This window comes from Hyla sarda, chromosome 7 (genome assembly GCF_029499605.1).
Source record: "Hyla sarda isolate aHylSar1 chromosome 7, aHylSar1.hap1, whole genome shotgun sequence".
NCBI classification, from domain to species: domain Eukaryota; kingdom Metazoa; phylum Chordata; class Amphibia; order Anura; family Hylidae; genus Hyla; species Hyla sarda.
Genome location: NC_079195.1, coordinates 211,123,733 through 211,141,449, shown reverse-complemented (window position 1 = coordinate 211,141,449; position 17,717 = coordinate 211,123,733). Strand labels below are relative to the sequence as shown.

At 45.6% G+C, this 17,717-nt stretch overlaps 1 protein-coding gene across 7 annotated transcripts in view; it reads right to left on the bottom strand.

Moving 5' to 3' along the window:
* Positions 1 to 17,717, bottom strand: part of TTLL7 (tubulin tyrosine ligase like 7) — a 245,761-nt gene that overhangs the window by 186,343 nt on the left and 41,701 nt on the right. For 5 of the 7 annotated variants that reach the window (XM_056532560.1, XM_056532566.1, XM_056532562.1 and 2 more), the window contains exons 2-7: positions 14,653 to 14,819; positions 14,400 to 14,531; positions 13,302 to 13,423; positions 9,472 to 9,539; positions 6,617 to 6,775; positions 1,097 to 1,313 (exon numbers count right to left, since the gene is read on the bottom strand). In XM_056532560.1, coding sequence (XP_056388535.1) covers positions 1,097 to 1,313; positions 6,617 to 6,775; positions 9,472 to 9,539; positions 13,302 to 13,423; positions 14,400 to 14,531; positions 14,653 to 14,677 — 723 coding nt within the window. In that variant the 5' untranslated portion in view covers positions 14,678 to 14,819. The remainder of the gene's footprint in view (positions 1 to 1,096; positions 1,314 to 6,616; positions 6,776 to 9,471; positions 9,540 to 13,301; positions 13,424 to 14,399; positions 14,532 to 14,652; positions 14,820 to 17,717) is intronic. The other 2 variants (XM_056532564.1, XM_056532565.1) reach the window with 1 other exon arrangement.

Sequence of the window (17,717 nt, the reverse complement as noted above, 5' to 3'; positions counted from 1 at the left end):
GCAGGACCCCCGCGATCAGGCATCTTATCCCCTATCCTTTGGATAGGGGATAAGATGTCTAAGCGCTGGAGTACCCCTTTAAGGTTTTTTTGTCCACCAGCAAAAATGCCAGAAAAACTGTAACAGGTTTTCCTGCCTTTTTTCAGTTTTTTCTTGCGTTTTTTCTTGTGTTTTTGTTGGTGTGTGGAAACAGTCATTTTTTGTACCCTTTTGTACACATATATACTATACAGGAGCCCAGCAAGGAAAGAGTTAACCCATGCTGCTGCTAAGCAGATCTGAGTTAAGTCTTTGTGCGTTATCCTGTGTATACAGCCGTCTACAGATGACTGAATATACAGGATTTTTTTTTTAAATCAACTGGTGTCAGAAAGTTAAACAGATTTTTAAATCACTTCTGTTAAAAAATCTTTACCCCTCCAGTGCTTTTTAGCAGCTGTATGCTACAGAGGAAATTATTTTCTTTTTGAATTTCTTTTTTGTCTTGTCCATATTGCTCTCTGCTGACACCTCTGTCCATGTCAGGATTTTCTCCTGCTCTGGACAGTTCCTGAGACGGGCATCACGTGTCAGCAGAGAGCACTGTGGACAAGACAAAAAAGAAATTTAAAAAGAAAAGAATTTCCTCTGTAGCATACAGCTGCTAAAAAGTACAGGAAGGGTAAAGATTTTTTAATAGAAGTAATTTACAAATCTGTTTAACTTTCTGGCACCAGTTGATTTTAAAAATGTTTTCCAGCGGAGTACCCCTTTAAGGATCTGTTTATCCAAGAAGAAACTTTAAATAGATACTAGATAAGATGAGATAAGATCAGAACTAGTACAATATTTTAAGTGACCACTAGATGGCACCAACATACTCATTTACAAAATCCCAGAATCTTAGTACAACACATTTAAAGTGTCCCTGCCATTTAAAAAAAACAAATAAAAAAAATAAGCACTTTCGACATTTCACAAGTTTTGATTGGTGCCATAGCAACTAGATTCCAGCTCCGGAGGTAAATAGAAGCAGCTGCTATGGGCAAGTAAACGGCTTTCGCCTATAGCTTGAAGAATCTGGCCCTTGATTCGGTCACACAGACATATCACTCACCAGATTAGATTCTGAGGGGGGGTGATACTTCTCGGTGCCCATCCTGACCAGCCCGTCATTATATAAAAATATCCTCAGGGGATCGCAGGACGTCACCAGGATGTAGATGCGCAAATCAAACTTGTATCCCTCCAGCAGGAATGGTTTGTCCAAATATTCCTGCACAATGAGATGGTCCTGAGCCTGGAGCTTTTCTCCATTTCGGATCAGAGATATCCTGGTGGAAAGAGCAGAGAGAAAAGGACATTTTCAGTTCTCAGCGTCTCATTATTTACAGCAGAAATCGTGAGGTTCTCAGAGAACCGCCGCTGGATGCGCAAGATTCGTAAAATTCTATAAAATTAAAGTAGTGGGCTAAAAACTGCGGCCATCTAGATGTTGCAAAACTACAACTCCTAGCATGCCCGGACAGCTAACTACAACATCTGGAGGGCCACAGTAGTCATATCACCCCCTTGGTGCCCCATCTACTGTGCACAGAGCACTAAGGGGATATCATTACTGTGTACAGAGCACTAAGGGGGTATTACTACTGTGTACAGAGCACTAAGGGGATATCATTACTGTGTACAGAGCACTAAGGGGATATCACTACTGTGTACAGAGGACTAAGGGGATATTACTACTGTGTACAGAGCACTAAGGGGATATAACTACTGTGTACAGAGCACTAAGGGGATATCACTACTGTGTACAGAGGACTAAGGGGATATCACTACTGTGTACAGAGCACTAAAGGGGTATTACTACTGTGTACAGAGCACTAAAGGGGTATTACTACTGTGTACAGAGCACTAAGGGGATATCATTACTGTGCACAGAGCACTAAGGGGATATCACTACTGTGTACAGAGCACTAAGGGGGTATTACTACTGTGTACAGAACACTAAGGGGATATTACTACTGTGTACAGAGCACTAGGGGGATATTACTACTGTGTACAGAGCACTAAGGGGGTATTACTACTGTGTACAGAGCACTAAGGGGGTATTACTACTGTGTACAGAGCACTAAGGGGATATCACTACTGTGTACAGAGCACTAAGGGGGTATTACTACTGTGTACAGAGCACTAAGGGGGTATAACTACTGTGTACAGAGCACTAAGGGGATATCACTACTGTGTACAGAGCACTAAAGGGGTATTACTACTGTGTACAGAGCACTAAGGGGATATTACTTCTGTGTACAGAGCACTAAGGGAATATCACTACTGTGTACAGAGCACTAAGGGGTATTACTTCTGTGTACAGAGCACTAAGGGGATATCACTACTATGTACAGAGCACTAAGGGGATATTACTACTGTGTACAGAGTACTAAGGGGATATCACTACTATGTACAGAGCACTAAGAGGATATAACTACTGTGTACAGAGCACTAAGGGGATATCACTACTGTGTACAGAGCACTAAGGGAATATCACTACTGTGTACAGAGCACTAAGGGGTATTACTTCTGTGTACAGAGCACTAAGGGGATATCACTACTATGTACAGAGCACTAAGGGGATATTACTACTGTGTACAGAGCACTAAGGGGATATTACTACTGTGTACAGAGCACTAAGGGGATATCACTACTGTGTACAGAGCACTAAGGGGATATTACTACTGTGTACAGAGCACTAAGGGGATATTACTACTGTGTACAGAGCACTAAGAGGATATTACTTCTGTGTACAGAGCACTAAGGGGATATCACTACTGTGTACAGAGCACTAAGGGGATATTACTACTGTGTACAGAGCACTAATGGGATATCACTACTATGTACAGAGCACTAAGGGGATATTACTACTGTGTACAGAGCACTAAGGAGATAGTACTACTGTGTACAGAGCACTAAGAGGATATTCCTACTGTGTACAGAGCACTAAGGGGATATTACTACTGTGTACAGAGCACTAAGGGGATATCACTACTGTGTACAGAGCACTAAGGGGATATTACTTCTGTGTACAGAGCACTAAGGGGATATCACTACTGTGTACAGAGCACTAATGGGGATATTACTACTGTGTACAGAGCACTAATGGGATATCACTACTATGTACAGAGCACTAAGGGGATATTCCTACTGTGTACAGAGCACTAAGGGGATATTACTACTGTGTACAGAGCACTAAGGGGATATTCCTACTGTGTACAGAGCACTAAGGGGATATCACTACTGTGTACAGAGCACTAAGGGGATATCACTAATGTGTACAGAGCACTAAGGGGATATCACTACTGTGTACAGGGCACTAAGGGGATATCACTACTGTGTACAGGGCACTAAGGGGATATCACTACTGTGTACAGAGCACTAAGGGGATATCACTACTGTGTAGAGAGCACTAAGGGGATATCACTACTATGTACAGAGCACTAATGAGATATCACTACTGTGTACAGAGCACTAAGGGGATATCATTACTATGTACAGAGCACTAAGGGGATATTACTACTGTGTACAGAGCACTAAGGGGGTATTACTACTGTGTACAGAGCACTAAGGGGATATCATTACTATGTACAGAGCACTAAGGGGATATTACTACTGTGTACAGAGCACTAATGAGATATCACTACTGTGTACAGAGCACTAAGGGGATATCACTACTGTGTACAGAGCACTAAGGGGATATCACTACTGTGTACAGAGCACTAAGGGGATATCACTACTGTGTACAGAGCACTAAGGGGATATCACTACTGTGTACAGAGCACAAAGGAGATATTACTACTGTGTACAGAGCACTAAGGAGATATTACTACTGTGTACAGAGCACTAAGGGGATATTACTACTGTGTACAGAGCACTAAGGGGGTATTACTACTGTGTACAGAGCACTAAGGGGATATCATTACTATGTACAGAGCACTAAGGGGATATTACTACTGTGTACAGAGCACTAATGAGATATCACTACTGTGTACAGAGCACTAAGGGGATATCACTACTGTGTACAGAGCACTAAGGGGATATCACTACTGTGTACAGAGCACTAAGGGGATATCACTACTATGTACAGAGCACTAAGGGGATATTACTACTGTGTACAGAGCACTAAGAGAATATCACTACTGTGTACAGAGCACTAAGGAGATATTACTACTGTGTACAGAGCACTAAGGAGATATTACTACTGTGTACAGAGCACTAAGAGAATATCACTACTGTGTACAGAGCACTAAGGAGATATTACTACTGTGTACAGAGCACTAAGGAGATATTACTACTGTGTGCAGAGCACTAAGGGGATATTACTACTGTGTACAGAGCACTAAGGAGATATTACTACTGTGTACAGAGCACTAAGGGGATATCACTACTGTGTACAGAGCACTAAGGGGATATCACTACTGTGTACAGAGCACTAAGGAGATATTACTACTGTGTACAGAGGACTAAGGGGATATTACTACTGTGTACAGAGCACTAAGGAGATATTACTACTGTGTACAGAGCACTAAGGAGATATTACTACTGTGTACAGAGCACTAAGGAGATATTACTACTGTGTACAGAGCACTAAGGGGATATCACTACTATGTACAGAGCACTAAGGGGATATTACTACTGTGTACAGAGCACTAAGGGGATATTACTACTGTGTACAGAGCACTAAGGAGATATTACTACTGTGTACAGAGCACTAAGGGGATATCACTACTGTGTACAGAGCACTAAGGAGATAGTACTACTGTGTACAGAGCACTAAGGGGATATTACTACTGTGTACAGAGCACTAAGGGGATATTACTACTGTGTACAGAGCACTAAGGGGATATTACTACTGTGTACAGAGCACTAAGGGGATATTACTACTGTGTACAGAGCACTAAGGGGATATTACTACTGTGTACAGAGCACTAAGGGGATATTACTACTGTGTAAAGAGCAATAAGAGTATATATAGAGCAATCTGTCCCACGTAGCGCCAATGTAGCGGATTTCATGCTGCATAAAAAGTGCGGCACAGCGGGAGATACGCTGCGTGTGTTTTCAGTGAGTTTTGGCGGCGGGGCCGTGAGCCGGCGTGAATCTGATGCGCGGCCCCAAAACCCAAAGAGTATACAGGGTGGCCGCCGGGTAGACCTGCGTGTATGCGCAACGTGAAATACTCTGCTTTAGCGCTACATAGGACCCTAAATTGGCAGGACCTGAGAGGACAAAAAAATGCTGCAAGAAGTAATTTTTAACCCCTATTAAAGTCACGAGGATCGATGGGCGTCCATTGAACAGGGGACTGTCTGCCTCCGTTTTCTGGCCCCCGAGCGGAGTCTACGATGCAGATGTAAATGAGGCCTTACCTGTAGAAACTCTGCAGATTTTACGCTGTAGCCCTTAACATATCCTTCCTGTGTGGGTCATTATCAGACTACGGAATTTCCGCCGGAATTTTCACTTTGAAATTTCCGGCAGAAATTCCCGGCAGAAATTCCGCTTACTATAATGCATAGTGCAGTGAATGGTTTTCCGTTCACAAATTCACACTTCGGAATTTGTGAAGCGGAAAATCAGGATGAAAAATCCGCTAGAAAATTTCCACCTGAAGAAAGGGGTTGCTCTTTCTTCAGGCGGAAATCCTAGCGGAACACATAGCAGTCTATAGGAGACTGCAGTGTCCGCGCGGTCCTAGCGCCGACTAATTCAGTCAGCCCAGGCGGAACTCGGAATCTCCGGGTGGAAATTTTCTGCCCGGAGATTCCGTAGTCTGAACCTAGCCTTATGGATCACCAGTACTGTGTGGTGAACTATTCGTACACCCAGTTGGTGTAGAGGGTGCGGTTAAAGGGGTACTCCGCCCCTAGACATCTTATCCCCTATCCAAAGGATAGGGAATAAGATGACTGATCGCGGGGGTCCCGCAACTGGGACCCCCAGTGAACTCTGTGCAGCAGCCTGCGTTCGTTTACAATGCTTGGTGCCGGTAGTGGGGGTCGTGACGTCACGGCCACACCCCTTGTAATGTCACACCACACCCCCTCAATGCAAGTCTATGGGAGGGGGCGTGGCGTCCGCCACGCCCCCTCCCATAGACTTGCATTGAGGGGCATGGCTGTGACATCACGACCCCCGCCGCCCGCTCCAAGCATTCGGAACAAAATGTTTCGAACGCTGGGGCAGAGGAGTACCCCTTTAAGGGCCTATAAATAAAGCCTTATAGCGGCACTATCTGTTTAGTGTTATTTTTGCAGTAGTTGGACACTGTTAGGGCTCATGCACACTACAGAATTTCGTGCAGCAGGTGCAGGCGAGTTCCGTTACCATTCACCAGTAAATCAGCGGCAGATTGACAAGTTGTCAGCGGACCCATAGAAGTGAATGGTAATGAAATGCGCTGCGAGTTCTTAAGGTGTGAACGTACCCTTAACAGGTTATTAAAAGCAGATGAGTTCATGACGTGTAACTCTCAGGTGAGCTCTTAGAGCATTGGCATCCTTCTCTGGTGGGCACAAGGTACCCCGATCTGACACTGTTACGTTCTATTCTTAAAACCGTCATGAATGAATGGACGATTGATTACCCATGACCCATTGCTCCATTGGCCGGCTTGATAATAAAGGTTTTCTGCTTCCTTTTCCTCTTTAATTCTTTGACGTAGTTTTGGTACTGAGTGTATTCTGCCGGGAATATCCAGGTGCGGGGAATAAAGCTGTATTCATGAGGCTGACACTTGATCATTCTGGAAAATATAATGCAACGTTTTGAGTTCACTGCCACTCAGCGAAGACACATTGCAATAGTGTGTGGGGGCCAGGGGACCCTCATAAAACAGGTGTGTCCCCATAATAATATGAGGAAGTCTGGGTTCACACCACGTTTTGTTAAATACGGTTCCCGTATACGGCTGGGAGGAGGGGGGCGGGGCTTAATTGCGGCGCCCGCACTCAGCCGTATTCGGGAACCGTATTTAATGCATGTCTATGAGCCGACCGGAGTGAACCGCAGCCTCCGGTCGGCTTCGTTTTCGGCCGTATGCGGTTTCCCGACCGTGGGCAAAACGTGGTCGACCACGTTTTTGCCTGCGGTCGGGAAACCGCATACGGCCGAAAACGAAGCGGACCGGAGGCTGCGGTTCACTCCGGTCAGCTCATAGACATGCATTAAATACGGTTCCCAAATACGGCTGAGTGCGGGCGCCGCGATTAAGCCCCGCCCCCCTCCTCCCAGCCGTATACGGGAACCGTATTTTAACAAAACGTGGTGTGAACCCAGCCGAACAGATGAGAAACAGTTTATTGGAAATAAGATACATATATATGCAGCTCTGGCACCACACCATGCTTGCCCAGCTGCCAAGTTCTTAAAGGGGTACTCAACTGGAAAACATTTTTTTTTTTTTTATCAACTGGTGCCAGAAAGTTAAACAGATTTGTGAATTACTTAAAACATCTTAATCCTTCCAGTACTTATCAGCTGCTGTATGATCCACAGGAAGTTCTTTTCTTTTTGAATTTCCTTTCTGTCTGACCACAGTGCTCTCTGCTGACAGGTGGGTGCTGCAAGAGAGATTGCGGGGGTCCCCAGCGGCTTAACACCCGCGATCAGACATCTTATCCTCTATCCTTTGGATAGGGGACAAGATGTCTTAGGGCCGGAGTACCCCTTTAAGGTCTTCTCTCCTCAAAAACAGAAGGGGCCATAGCAGCCTCCATTCATTGGACACTTATGTCTCAATCTGACTAAAATGTGAATTTTAAGAGACCTACATTACATTTTGTCCTACCTTATATTTTGGGCTTTGCATGTTTTCTTCAGTGAGTTTTCCTTTAAAGGGGTACTCCACTGGAAAACTTTTTTTTTTTTATCAACTGGTGCCAGAAAGTTAAACAGATTTGTAAATTACTTCTATTTAAAATTCTTAATCCTTCCAGTACTTATCAGCTGTTGTTATGATCCACAGGAAGTTATTTTATTTTTTTTTAAATAGAAGTCTGATCGCAGGTGTTCCACCGCGGGGGACCCCCGCAATCTCTCTTGAAGCACCCACCTGTCTCAGCTGCACACAGCAATGATCGCTCTGTGTCTGAAGACTCACGACCACGGGGCCGGAGTATCGTGACCTCAGGACTCCGCCCCCTTGTGGCGCCAGTCACACCCCTCCCATAGGCTTGCATTGAGGGGGCGGGACATCACAAGGGGGCGGAGTCATGACGTCACGATACTCCAGCCCCGTGGTTGTGAGTCTTCAGACACGGAGAGATCATCGCTGCATGCAGCTGAGACAGAGGGGTGCTGCAAGAAAGATTGGGAGAGATAGGGGATAAGATGTCTTAGGGCCGGTGTACCCCTTTAAAGCTAAGTTTCCACTTTTTTTCTGGCAGTTTTTGGAAAACGGCCACTGCCAATACACTTCTGGCTTTAGTTAAAAAAAAAACTGCAATGGCAGTTTTCCAAAAACTGCCAGAAAAAAACAAGTGGAAGTGAAATCTTAATCCTTCTAGTACTTATCAGCTGCTGTATGCTCCAGAGGAGGTTCTTTTCTTTTTGAATTTCTTTTCTGTCTGATCACTGATCTCTTTGCTGACACTTCTGTCCATGTCAGGAAATGTCCAGAGTAGGAGCAAATCCCCATAGCAAATCTCTCCTGCTCTGGACAGTTCCCGACATGGAAAGAGGTGTCAGCAGAGAGCGCTGTGGTCAGACAGAATAGAAATTCAAAAAGAAAAGAACTTCCTCTGCAGCATACAGCAGCTGATAAGTACTGGAAGGATTAAGATTTTTTAATAGAAGTAGTTTACAAAACTGTTGGTGCCAAAAAGTTAAACAGATTTGTAAATTATTGTAAAATCCCAGTACTTATCAGCTGCTGTATTCTCCAGAGGAAGTTGTGTAGTTATTTCCAGTCTGACCACAGTGCTCTATGCTGCCACCTCTGTCTATGTCAAAAACTGTCCAGAGCAGGAACAAATCCCCATAGCAAACCTCTCCTGCTCTGGACAGTTCCCGATATGGACAGAAAGGTGGAAAGGTGGGTAGGTGGAAATCCCGGCAGGGGTTTCCTTTCCTTCCAGTAAAGATCCGACTGCGGCAAGGTTGCGCTACACCGGCGTGAAGACGCGGGAGTCAGGTGCACAGTAGTGGTACTTTTTAGTAGGAATTATAACAAGTATCAGACAGGTGCGGACTACGCGTTTCGGAGGGGCCTGGAACTGAGGAAGGAGGGAGCCCCTCCAAAACATAGAGGGATTTTCCCACAGCAACCAATCACAGCTCAGCTTTCACTTTCACTACCAGAGCTTGTTAGCTGAGCTGTGATTGGTTGCTGTGGGAAAATCCCTCTATTTTTTCCTCTCACACAGTTTGGTAAATCATATGAAGTACTCGTATAGGAATTGTCATTATGTGATAGCTGTAAAATCAAACAGTACGACTTACTTGGTCATGTTTCTAGAAAGGCAGTCCTTTCGACAGATCTCTCCCATCCCAGGGAAATGGTTGATTCTCTGTAAAAAATAAACATGAAAGCCATCTTATGCCTGTGACCACTTCCATGAGATACCTAAAGGGGTACTCCGGTGGAAAACATTTTTTTTTAAATCAAAGAATGTTAAAAAATCTTAATCCTTCCAGTACTTATCAGCTGCTGTATGCTCCAGAGTTGTGTAGTTCTTTCCAGTCTGACCACAGTGCTCTTTCCAGTCTGACCACAGTGCTCTCTGCTGCCATCTTTGTCTATGTCAGAAACTGTCCAGAGCAGGAACAAATCCCCATAGCAAACCTCTCCTGCTCTGGACAGTTCCTGACATGCTTCCTTCATTTCTATGGGAGCGCCCAGGGCTCAAGTCCTGCAGGAACACGTGGGAACTGAGTTCCTGCACTTTTTCCACAGCAGAAACACTGTTCTCATTAGCAGGAGTCCTGCAGGACCACAACTTGACTGGAAATCTTGGGTGAGTTCCCACTCTTTTTTCCCAGGATTTAACCCCTGGGAGCACCAATGATGCCCGAGAGCTGTGCTTGGGTCTTTTCAGCTCTCCCATAGAAATGAATGGTAAACGACACGCGCTCCTCACTGAGAGTGCCGAGGTCCCATCCTGGAGATCGCCCCAGAGGTCGGACCCCCCACGATCAGCTACTAATCTCTTATCCTTTGGATAGGGGATAAGTTAATTTTCACAGGAGATCTTCTTTAAAGGGGTACTCCACTGGTCAGCGTTCGGAAGTAAATGTTCCGAACGCTGTTTTCGAGCCGCGGGGGTCGGCCACGCCCCCTGTGACATCATGGTCACGTCCCCTCAATGCAAGTCAATGGGAGGGGGTGTGACGGCAGTCACGCCCCTTCCCATAGACTTGCATTGAGGGGCGTGGCCATGACGTCACAGGGGACGTGGCCAACCCCCGCACAAAAACAGCGTTCGGAACATTCACTTCCGAACGCTGGTCAGTGGAGTACCCCTTTAAGATGATATTAATATTATATAATCAAAATATATCTAGCCATAAAGGCTTTCAGCACAAACAGATTACAATAAGGCTATGTTCACACAGGCAATGTCCGCACTCACAGAAAATTGCCCAGACTGCGGAGTGCCAGCAGAACATGTGCCAATGCACTTCTGTGCGGAGTCTTTCTGTGGACACTGGAATTTGAATTTCCACGCCAGATGTTTCAGTGATGAACAGTGCAGCAGAATCCCATTGAAATCAATGAGACTCTGCTGCTGCAGAATCTCTGAGCAGAATTCCGCATGGAAATTCTATCGGGTTGACATATCCTAAGGGTCTGTTCACACGTCACTTTAAAGAGGTTATCCAGGAATTGAAAAACAGAGATAATTTTTTTCAAAGACCACTCCCTGTCTGTCTCCAGGTTGGAGGAACTGAATGGAGCCAAGTTGTAATGCCACACCCAAAGTGGAGACAGACAGGGAGCAGTCTTTGAAAGAAATTAGGTCTGTTTTTCGATGGATAACCCCTTTAAGGTCAACCTATACTTCCATGGCAGAAATCTGTGCAGTACACACAGCAGTTCCACATGGGGACCAGCCCCTTTGGCATTGAATGATGCCAATCCTCAGATTTTGCAACTGGGTTTTTCCTGCAGCTGTTTCTTTAGTTAGATATTTTTTTTTTTTTTTTTTTTTTTATGTCTGCACACAAGTATTTTTATTTTTGCTGCCAACTGGATTGATTAATCCCATGCACATGCTTGGGATTCAGATTGCCGACCGACCTGAAATGTGAATGAGGCCTAAAGCCCCATGCACACAACAGAGCCATATGGTGAACCCTGGAAGTGCTGGTTTAGTATGATGCCAGATACTATATGCATGAAGCCATTCTCTACTAGAAATAATGTTAACTACCCCGTACTAGTAATAATGTGGACTCAATAATGTGGACACTGAGAAGGGGAATTTATTAAACTGTGTTAGGCTAGGTTCAGACTACGGAATTTCCGACAGAAATTCAGATGTAAAATTTCCGTCAGAAATTCCGCCTGCTAAAATGTTAGAAGATCATTAGTTAGTTTGGTTAGGGCTGTTTCAGTGGATTGTAAGGAGCGGAAACCAGACTGTAAGGGGTCAAGGAGCGAAACTGAGAGATAGGGAATTAGGCGCGAATAGACCAAGCGTTCCAGGAGTTTGGAGATAAAGGGGAGATTAGAGACGGGTTGATAGTTGGCTCCACAGGACGGGTCCAGAGATGTTTTTTCAATAACGGGGTTGTGATTGTGGAATGTTTGAAGGAGGAGGGAAAGATACCAGAAGAGAGGGAGAGGTTAAAAATTTTAGTTAGGTGGCAGGTGATGGCAGGGGAGAGAGACTGGACGAGGTGTGAGGGCATGGGGTCACCAGAGCAGGTAGTGGGGCGAGAGGAGGAGAGGAACCCAGAAACTTCATCCTTAGTTACAGGCTCAAAGACTGGGAGTGATGAAGAGGAAATGTGGCAGGGAATCGGATCAGGACTTTTAGGGGACTGGGAGAGGATTTCATCATGAAAGTCATAAATTTAAGGGTACATTCCCACACGGCGTATTTGCTGCGTATTTGCTGCTGCGTATTTTATTTTCTCTGTTGAAGTCAATGGGTAGGAAAATACGCAGCACCAAATACGCAGCAAATACGCAGCAAATACGCAGCAAAATACGCCGTTTGGGAATGTACCCTTAGACACTTTTCTATTTCCTTGCTGTTAAAATTCTCAACCTTTATATGTTTTTAAAGTGATTGAAAAAACGTCAGATGGCCATATTCAGTAGGTGTCATGTATAGAAACCTGTAGATATGTTTTGTATGTTGGAGTTGTGATTTTAATGCATACCAATAAAGATTTATTTAAGAAAGGGTCTTATTAGGGCTGAGATTTAATAGGCTTTAAGACAAAGTGTAACTTAGTCTGCAATCTCTGAGGAACCTGAACCTTAAGTCCTGATATCAGCAGCCTCAAAAAGGGAATTTTTTTACATTTTTGAGTAACACATTTGATGACTATTTTGTTGGGTGGTTGGTAGTTTTTTGTTTGAACATGTGCTGCACTCTTCCCCACCCCCTCAGCCCAATCCTATATAAGTAGTAGTTAGCTACACATGGGCCTTTTCTTTCCTGGCAGCCTCCCAGTTTGACTGGGAGAGCATGGTAAGTGAGCTATAACATCCTGTTCACACTGGTGTGGTGCTGTGCGGTGTCCGTTGCTGCTGTGGCGCCGTGTCTGCGGGGAGGTGCGACCCATGGACTGGTTTGAGTGGCGTTGGCGTTCCCCCTGTGGGCACTGGTGTCGCGGCGGTGGTGGTCGCCGCCCAGTGCTACGCCATTTTATGCTAGGGACGTTAGGGACCCACTCTAAATAGGTGGCCTTGACGTGGCGAGTGGGCTTGTACTTTTTGATCAAAACGTATATACTAACAACCTGTTAGTTTTTGAAATTATGCTGAGAAGCAATTGGATCATAGTGCAAGATTGTAGATGTGCGACCATGTCTGTTTTCTACTTGAGTACACGTTGGGTGGCTGGTAGTAAGCCATCTGTATAGATAGGAAAGATTATTGTATAGTTAGCGCTTTAACAAGCAGGAATTTATTTAGCATTTTTTGCCTGAATATAAAGACTGTGTTTTTGTTTGCTGAAAAAATAAAAAAGGGAAAAGCCCAGTTAAAACTTTACTTCCATGTCAGTGTTATTGACTGCTATTTGCTGCTATTTGCCTGGCTCTACGGAGCTAATCTCCCACAACATATAGTACATAACCTCCAACCCATTTCTTACCTGATAGTTCCTGAGCTCAGCGATTTTCTCATGTTGTACGGCACAATCACTCCAGATAAGGTTCGCCGTCTCATCCTCATCCCGGCTCTTAACAAACTGCATCTCTTCAATGACTGTGCGGACTGGATTAAACCATACATACAATGTTAATGCCGCAGATTACATTGAACCGAGGTTTACCGTGTTTGTCCAGCATTGTATATAACAGAATTATAGCTCCAGCAAGGCCAACACGTTGTGGGCCATATTTAATGTCAAGACCCCAAAAAAACTTCATAAGAATGTGCTTACCGTATATACTTGAGTATAAGGCTTATACTCGAGTAAACTCTCGAGTTCAATCCCTTCATCAGTGGTCTTCAAGCTGCGGACCTCCAGATGTTGCAAAACTACAACTCCCAGCATGCCCAGACATCCGTAGGCTGTCCGGGCATGCTGGGTGTTGTAGTTTTGAAACCTCTTGAGGTCCGCAGTTGAAGACCACTGCGGCCTTCGTCATCATCCAGCCCCCCCCCCCCTTTGTTTTGTATTCACCTCCCCTCGGCGGGAAGTTAGGGTGAGCTGGTCCGGGCCATCTATGCTGCAGGGACCGTCCGGTGGGGAGGGATAGTCGTTGCGGGCCGTCCATTTTCACCGCGGGGGCCTCTCCCAGCATGCCCAGCCTGGTGACCATAAATGTCTTGAATGCCCTTTGGTCTATGAGTATACCAACAGGAAAGTCTAACAAAGATGGCCAAACAAGTCTAATAGATATGTGACCCAAGCTATCATGGTTGGAGGGAAGATGGATGGACCATTGATAAATTAGGATAGACTGCTTAAAGGGGTACTCCATGACGTCATAGCCCCGCCCCCTCATGACGTCACACACCGCACCCTCAATGCAAGACTATGGGAGGGGGCGTGACGGCTGTCACGCCCCCTCCCATAGTCTTGCATTGAGGGTGCGGAGCGTGACATCATGAGGGGGAGGGGTTATGACGTTACGAGCTCCCGGCGCTGGCTCCAGCGTTCGGAACAGTTTGTTCCAAACGCTGACCAGCGGAGTACCCCTTTAATTGGAGAAGACATGACATGAATGATTGTAGGAATACCTACCGATCTCATACTTGGTTCCAGCCACGTTGGCTGTGATGACGCCATTTTTCCTCTTTTTTCGGATCTTTCTCCTGTTAGAGCCATTAGACTGATACGGCAAAGCTGTACTCAAGGACAAGCTGGATGACGCATCTTCCAAATGAAAAAAACAATGAAAGAAGAAGTTACTAAAAATAACTAAAAAAAAAAAAAGTTTCCATCCATTTACATATAGTATGGCAATGGAATGAATGTGAAAACACAAATGTCATACCAGACTCATTGGGTAAGGATGGCATGATGGCCAGTGATACGGCAATGTAGAGTCAGGAGAACACACTGGACATCCGTACCCAGCTCACAAGAACCAGTCGTCATATCATTTCCGGAAGGTAACAATCTCCTCTATGACATCACTCCAATGGCAAAAGTCTACAAGCCCTTAGAGAAAGCAAAAATAAAATAATACTTGTTAATGCATAAAAGTAGACTGACTATACATATGTCACCAATATGTTGTGATATGTCAATCTTTTCACCAGCCATCCTGTTGGGGCCAGCAGTGCGGAACCTACATAAAATTGGAAAAACCATTTCTGTACAAAATACCTCAGAGAGAATTTGCCTCTTCTGCCCCCTGGCAGATGAACATGGCAACATTCCTCACCTGCATGGGTGGACTACTCTCTATGGGACTCTTCTGGCCCTCCATCAGAAAAAGGGAGTGAGGACTAAAGGTCACCTTATATTTCTTTGGGGAGAAAACCAAGCCCTTAGTATTAGGATGCGAGTATGTGGTGGTGAGTTTTAAGGGGTACTCCACTGCTCAGCGTTTGGAACAAACTGTTCCGAATGCTGGAGCCAGCGCTGGGAGCTCGTGATGTCATGGCTCCGCCCCTCATGACGTCAAGGTCCGCCTCCTTAATGCAAGTCTATGGGAGGGGGCGTGACAGCTGTCGCGCCCCCTCCCATAGACTTGCATTGAGGGGGGCGGGAGCGTGACATCGTGAGGGGGCGGGGCTATGATGTCACGAGCTCCCTGCGTCGGCTCCAGCATTCGGAACAGTTTGTTCCAAACGCTGAGCAGCGGAGAACCCCTTTAAGTGTACCTGTCGCCAACAATAGATAATACCATTATATGTATAATTGTAATATACATTGATTAAAATGTGTATATTTTTGGGTGAAAAAAATGCTGTCCCTGCAGCTATTACCTGTGTAATAGCAAATACAGGAAGTGAGGGCAGGAGAAGCAGGGCTCTGTGCAGGCTCCTGGCTTGTCAATCATTCTGATGTGTGAGCCAGGGGCGTGTCATATAGCCTCAGTGTACAGAGCCCTGCTTGTCCTCAGTGTACAGAGCCCTACTTGTCCTCAGTGTACAGAGCCCTGCTTATCCTCAGTGTACAGGGCCCTGTTTGTCCTCAGCGTACAGAGCCCTGCTTGTCCTCAGCATACAGAGCCCTGCTTGTCCTCAGTGTACAGAGCCCTGCTTGTCCTCAGTGTACAGGGCCCCGCTTGTCCTCAGTGTACAGAGCCCCGCTTGTCCTCAGTGTACAGAGCCCTGCTTGTCCTCAGTGTACAGAGCCCCGCTTGTCCTCAGTGTACAGGGCGCTGCTTGTCCTCAGTGTACAGGGCCCTGCTTGTCCTCAGTGTACAGAGCCCCGCTTGTCCTCAGTGTACAGAGCCCCGCTTGTTCTCAGTGTACAGAGCCCCGCTTGTCCTCAGTGTACAGAGCCCCGCTTGTCCTCAGTGTACAGAGCCCCGCTTGTCCTCAGTGCACAGAGCCCCGCTTGTCCTCAGTGTACAGAGCCCTGCTTGTCCTCAGTGTACAGAGCCTTGCTTGTCCTCAGTGCACATAGCCCTGCTTGTCCTCAGTGTACAGAGCCCTGCTTGTCCTCAGTGTACAGAGCCCTGCCTGTCCTCAGTGCACAGAGCCCCGCTTGTCCTCAGTGTACAGAGCCCCGCTTGTCCTCAGTGTACAGAGCCCCGCTTGTCCTCAGTGTACAGAGCCCCGCTTGTCCTCAGTGTACAGAGCCCCGCTTGTCCTCAGTGCACAGAGCCCCGCTTGTCCTCAGTGTACAGAGCCCTGCTTGTCCTCAGTGTACAGAGCCTTGCTTGTCCTCAGTGCACATAGCCCTGCTTGTCCTCAGTGTACAGAGCCCTGCTTGTCCTCAGTGTACAGAGCCCTGCCTGTCCTCAGTGCACAGAGCCCTGCTTGTCCTCAGTGTACAGAGCCCTGCTTGTCCTCAGTGCACAGAGCCCTGCTTGTCCTCAGTGTACAGAGCCCTGCTTGTCCTCAGTGCACAGAGCCCTGCTTGTCCTCAGTGCACAGAGCCCTGCTTGTCCTCAGTGTACAGAGCCCTGCTTGTCCTCAGTGTACAGAGCCCTGCTTGTTCTCAGTGTATAGAGCCCTGCTTTTCCTAAGTGCACAGAGCCCTACTTGTCTCCAGTGCACAGAGACCTGCTTTTCCTCAGTGTGCAGAGCCCTGCTTGTCCTCAGTATACAGAGCCCTGCTTATCCTTACTGTACAGAGCCCTGCTTATCCTCATTGTACAGAGCCCTGTTTGTCCACACTTCCTGTATTTGGACTCCTCGTAGAGACACACAAACAACAGACAAAAATATACACATTTTTTAACCAATGTATATTACAAATATACATATAATAGTATTATCTACATTATATAAAATGTTTTTGTTGACGACAGGTACACTTTAATTCTCCTATGTAAAAAAAATGATCACTAGATATGGATGCAAGACGTGAAATAAAGTAACAGTTTTAGGGCAGAGCTGAAAGTAAAGAATAATTCTACTAAAACCGAGAACGCTAAATTATACAGAACGCTGGAGCCAGCCTGTCTAATCTTGGAGCCGACAGGACGTATTAAGTAGGCATGAAGGTATTAGGTGCCAGCAGTATTTTTGGGCACATTTTTGCTGCTGACCTCCTTGGTTTATTTCAGTCTTGACTTAATCATATTAGAAATGAGAAAATAGAAATGTAAAAAAAATTTAAAAAAATTATCATTAGATATGGATGCAAGACGTGAAATAAAGTAAAAGTTTTAGGGCAGAGCTGAAAGTAAAGAATAATTCTACTAAAACCGAGAATGCTAAATTATACAGAACGCAGGAGCCGCCCTGTCTAATCTTGGAGCCGACAAGTAGGCATGAAGGTATTAGGTGCCAGCAGTATTTTTGGGCACATTTTTGCTGCGGACCTCCTGGGATTATTTCAGTCCTGACTTAATCATATCAGAAATTAGAAAATGGAATAAAAAATTTTTTGATTTGAAGGTGTAGTCCAACTTAAAGGGGTACTCCGGCAAAAATC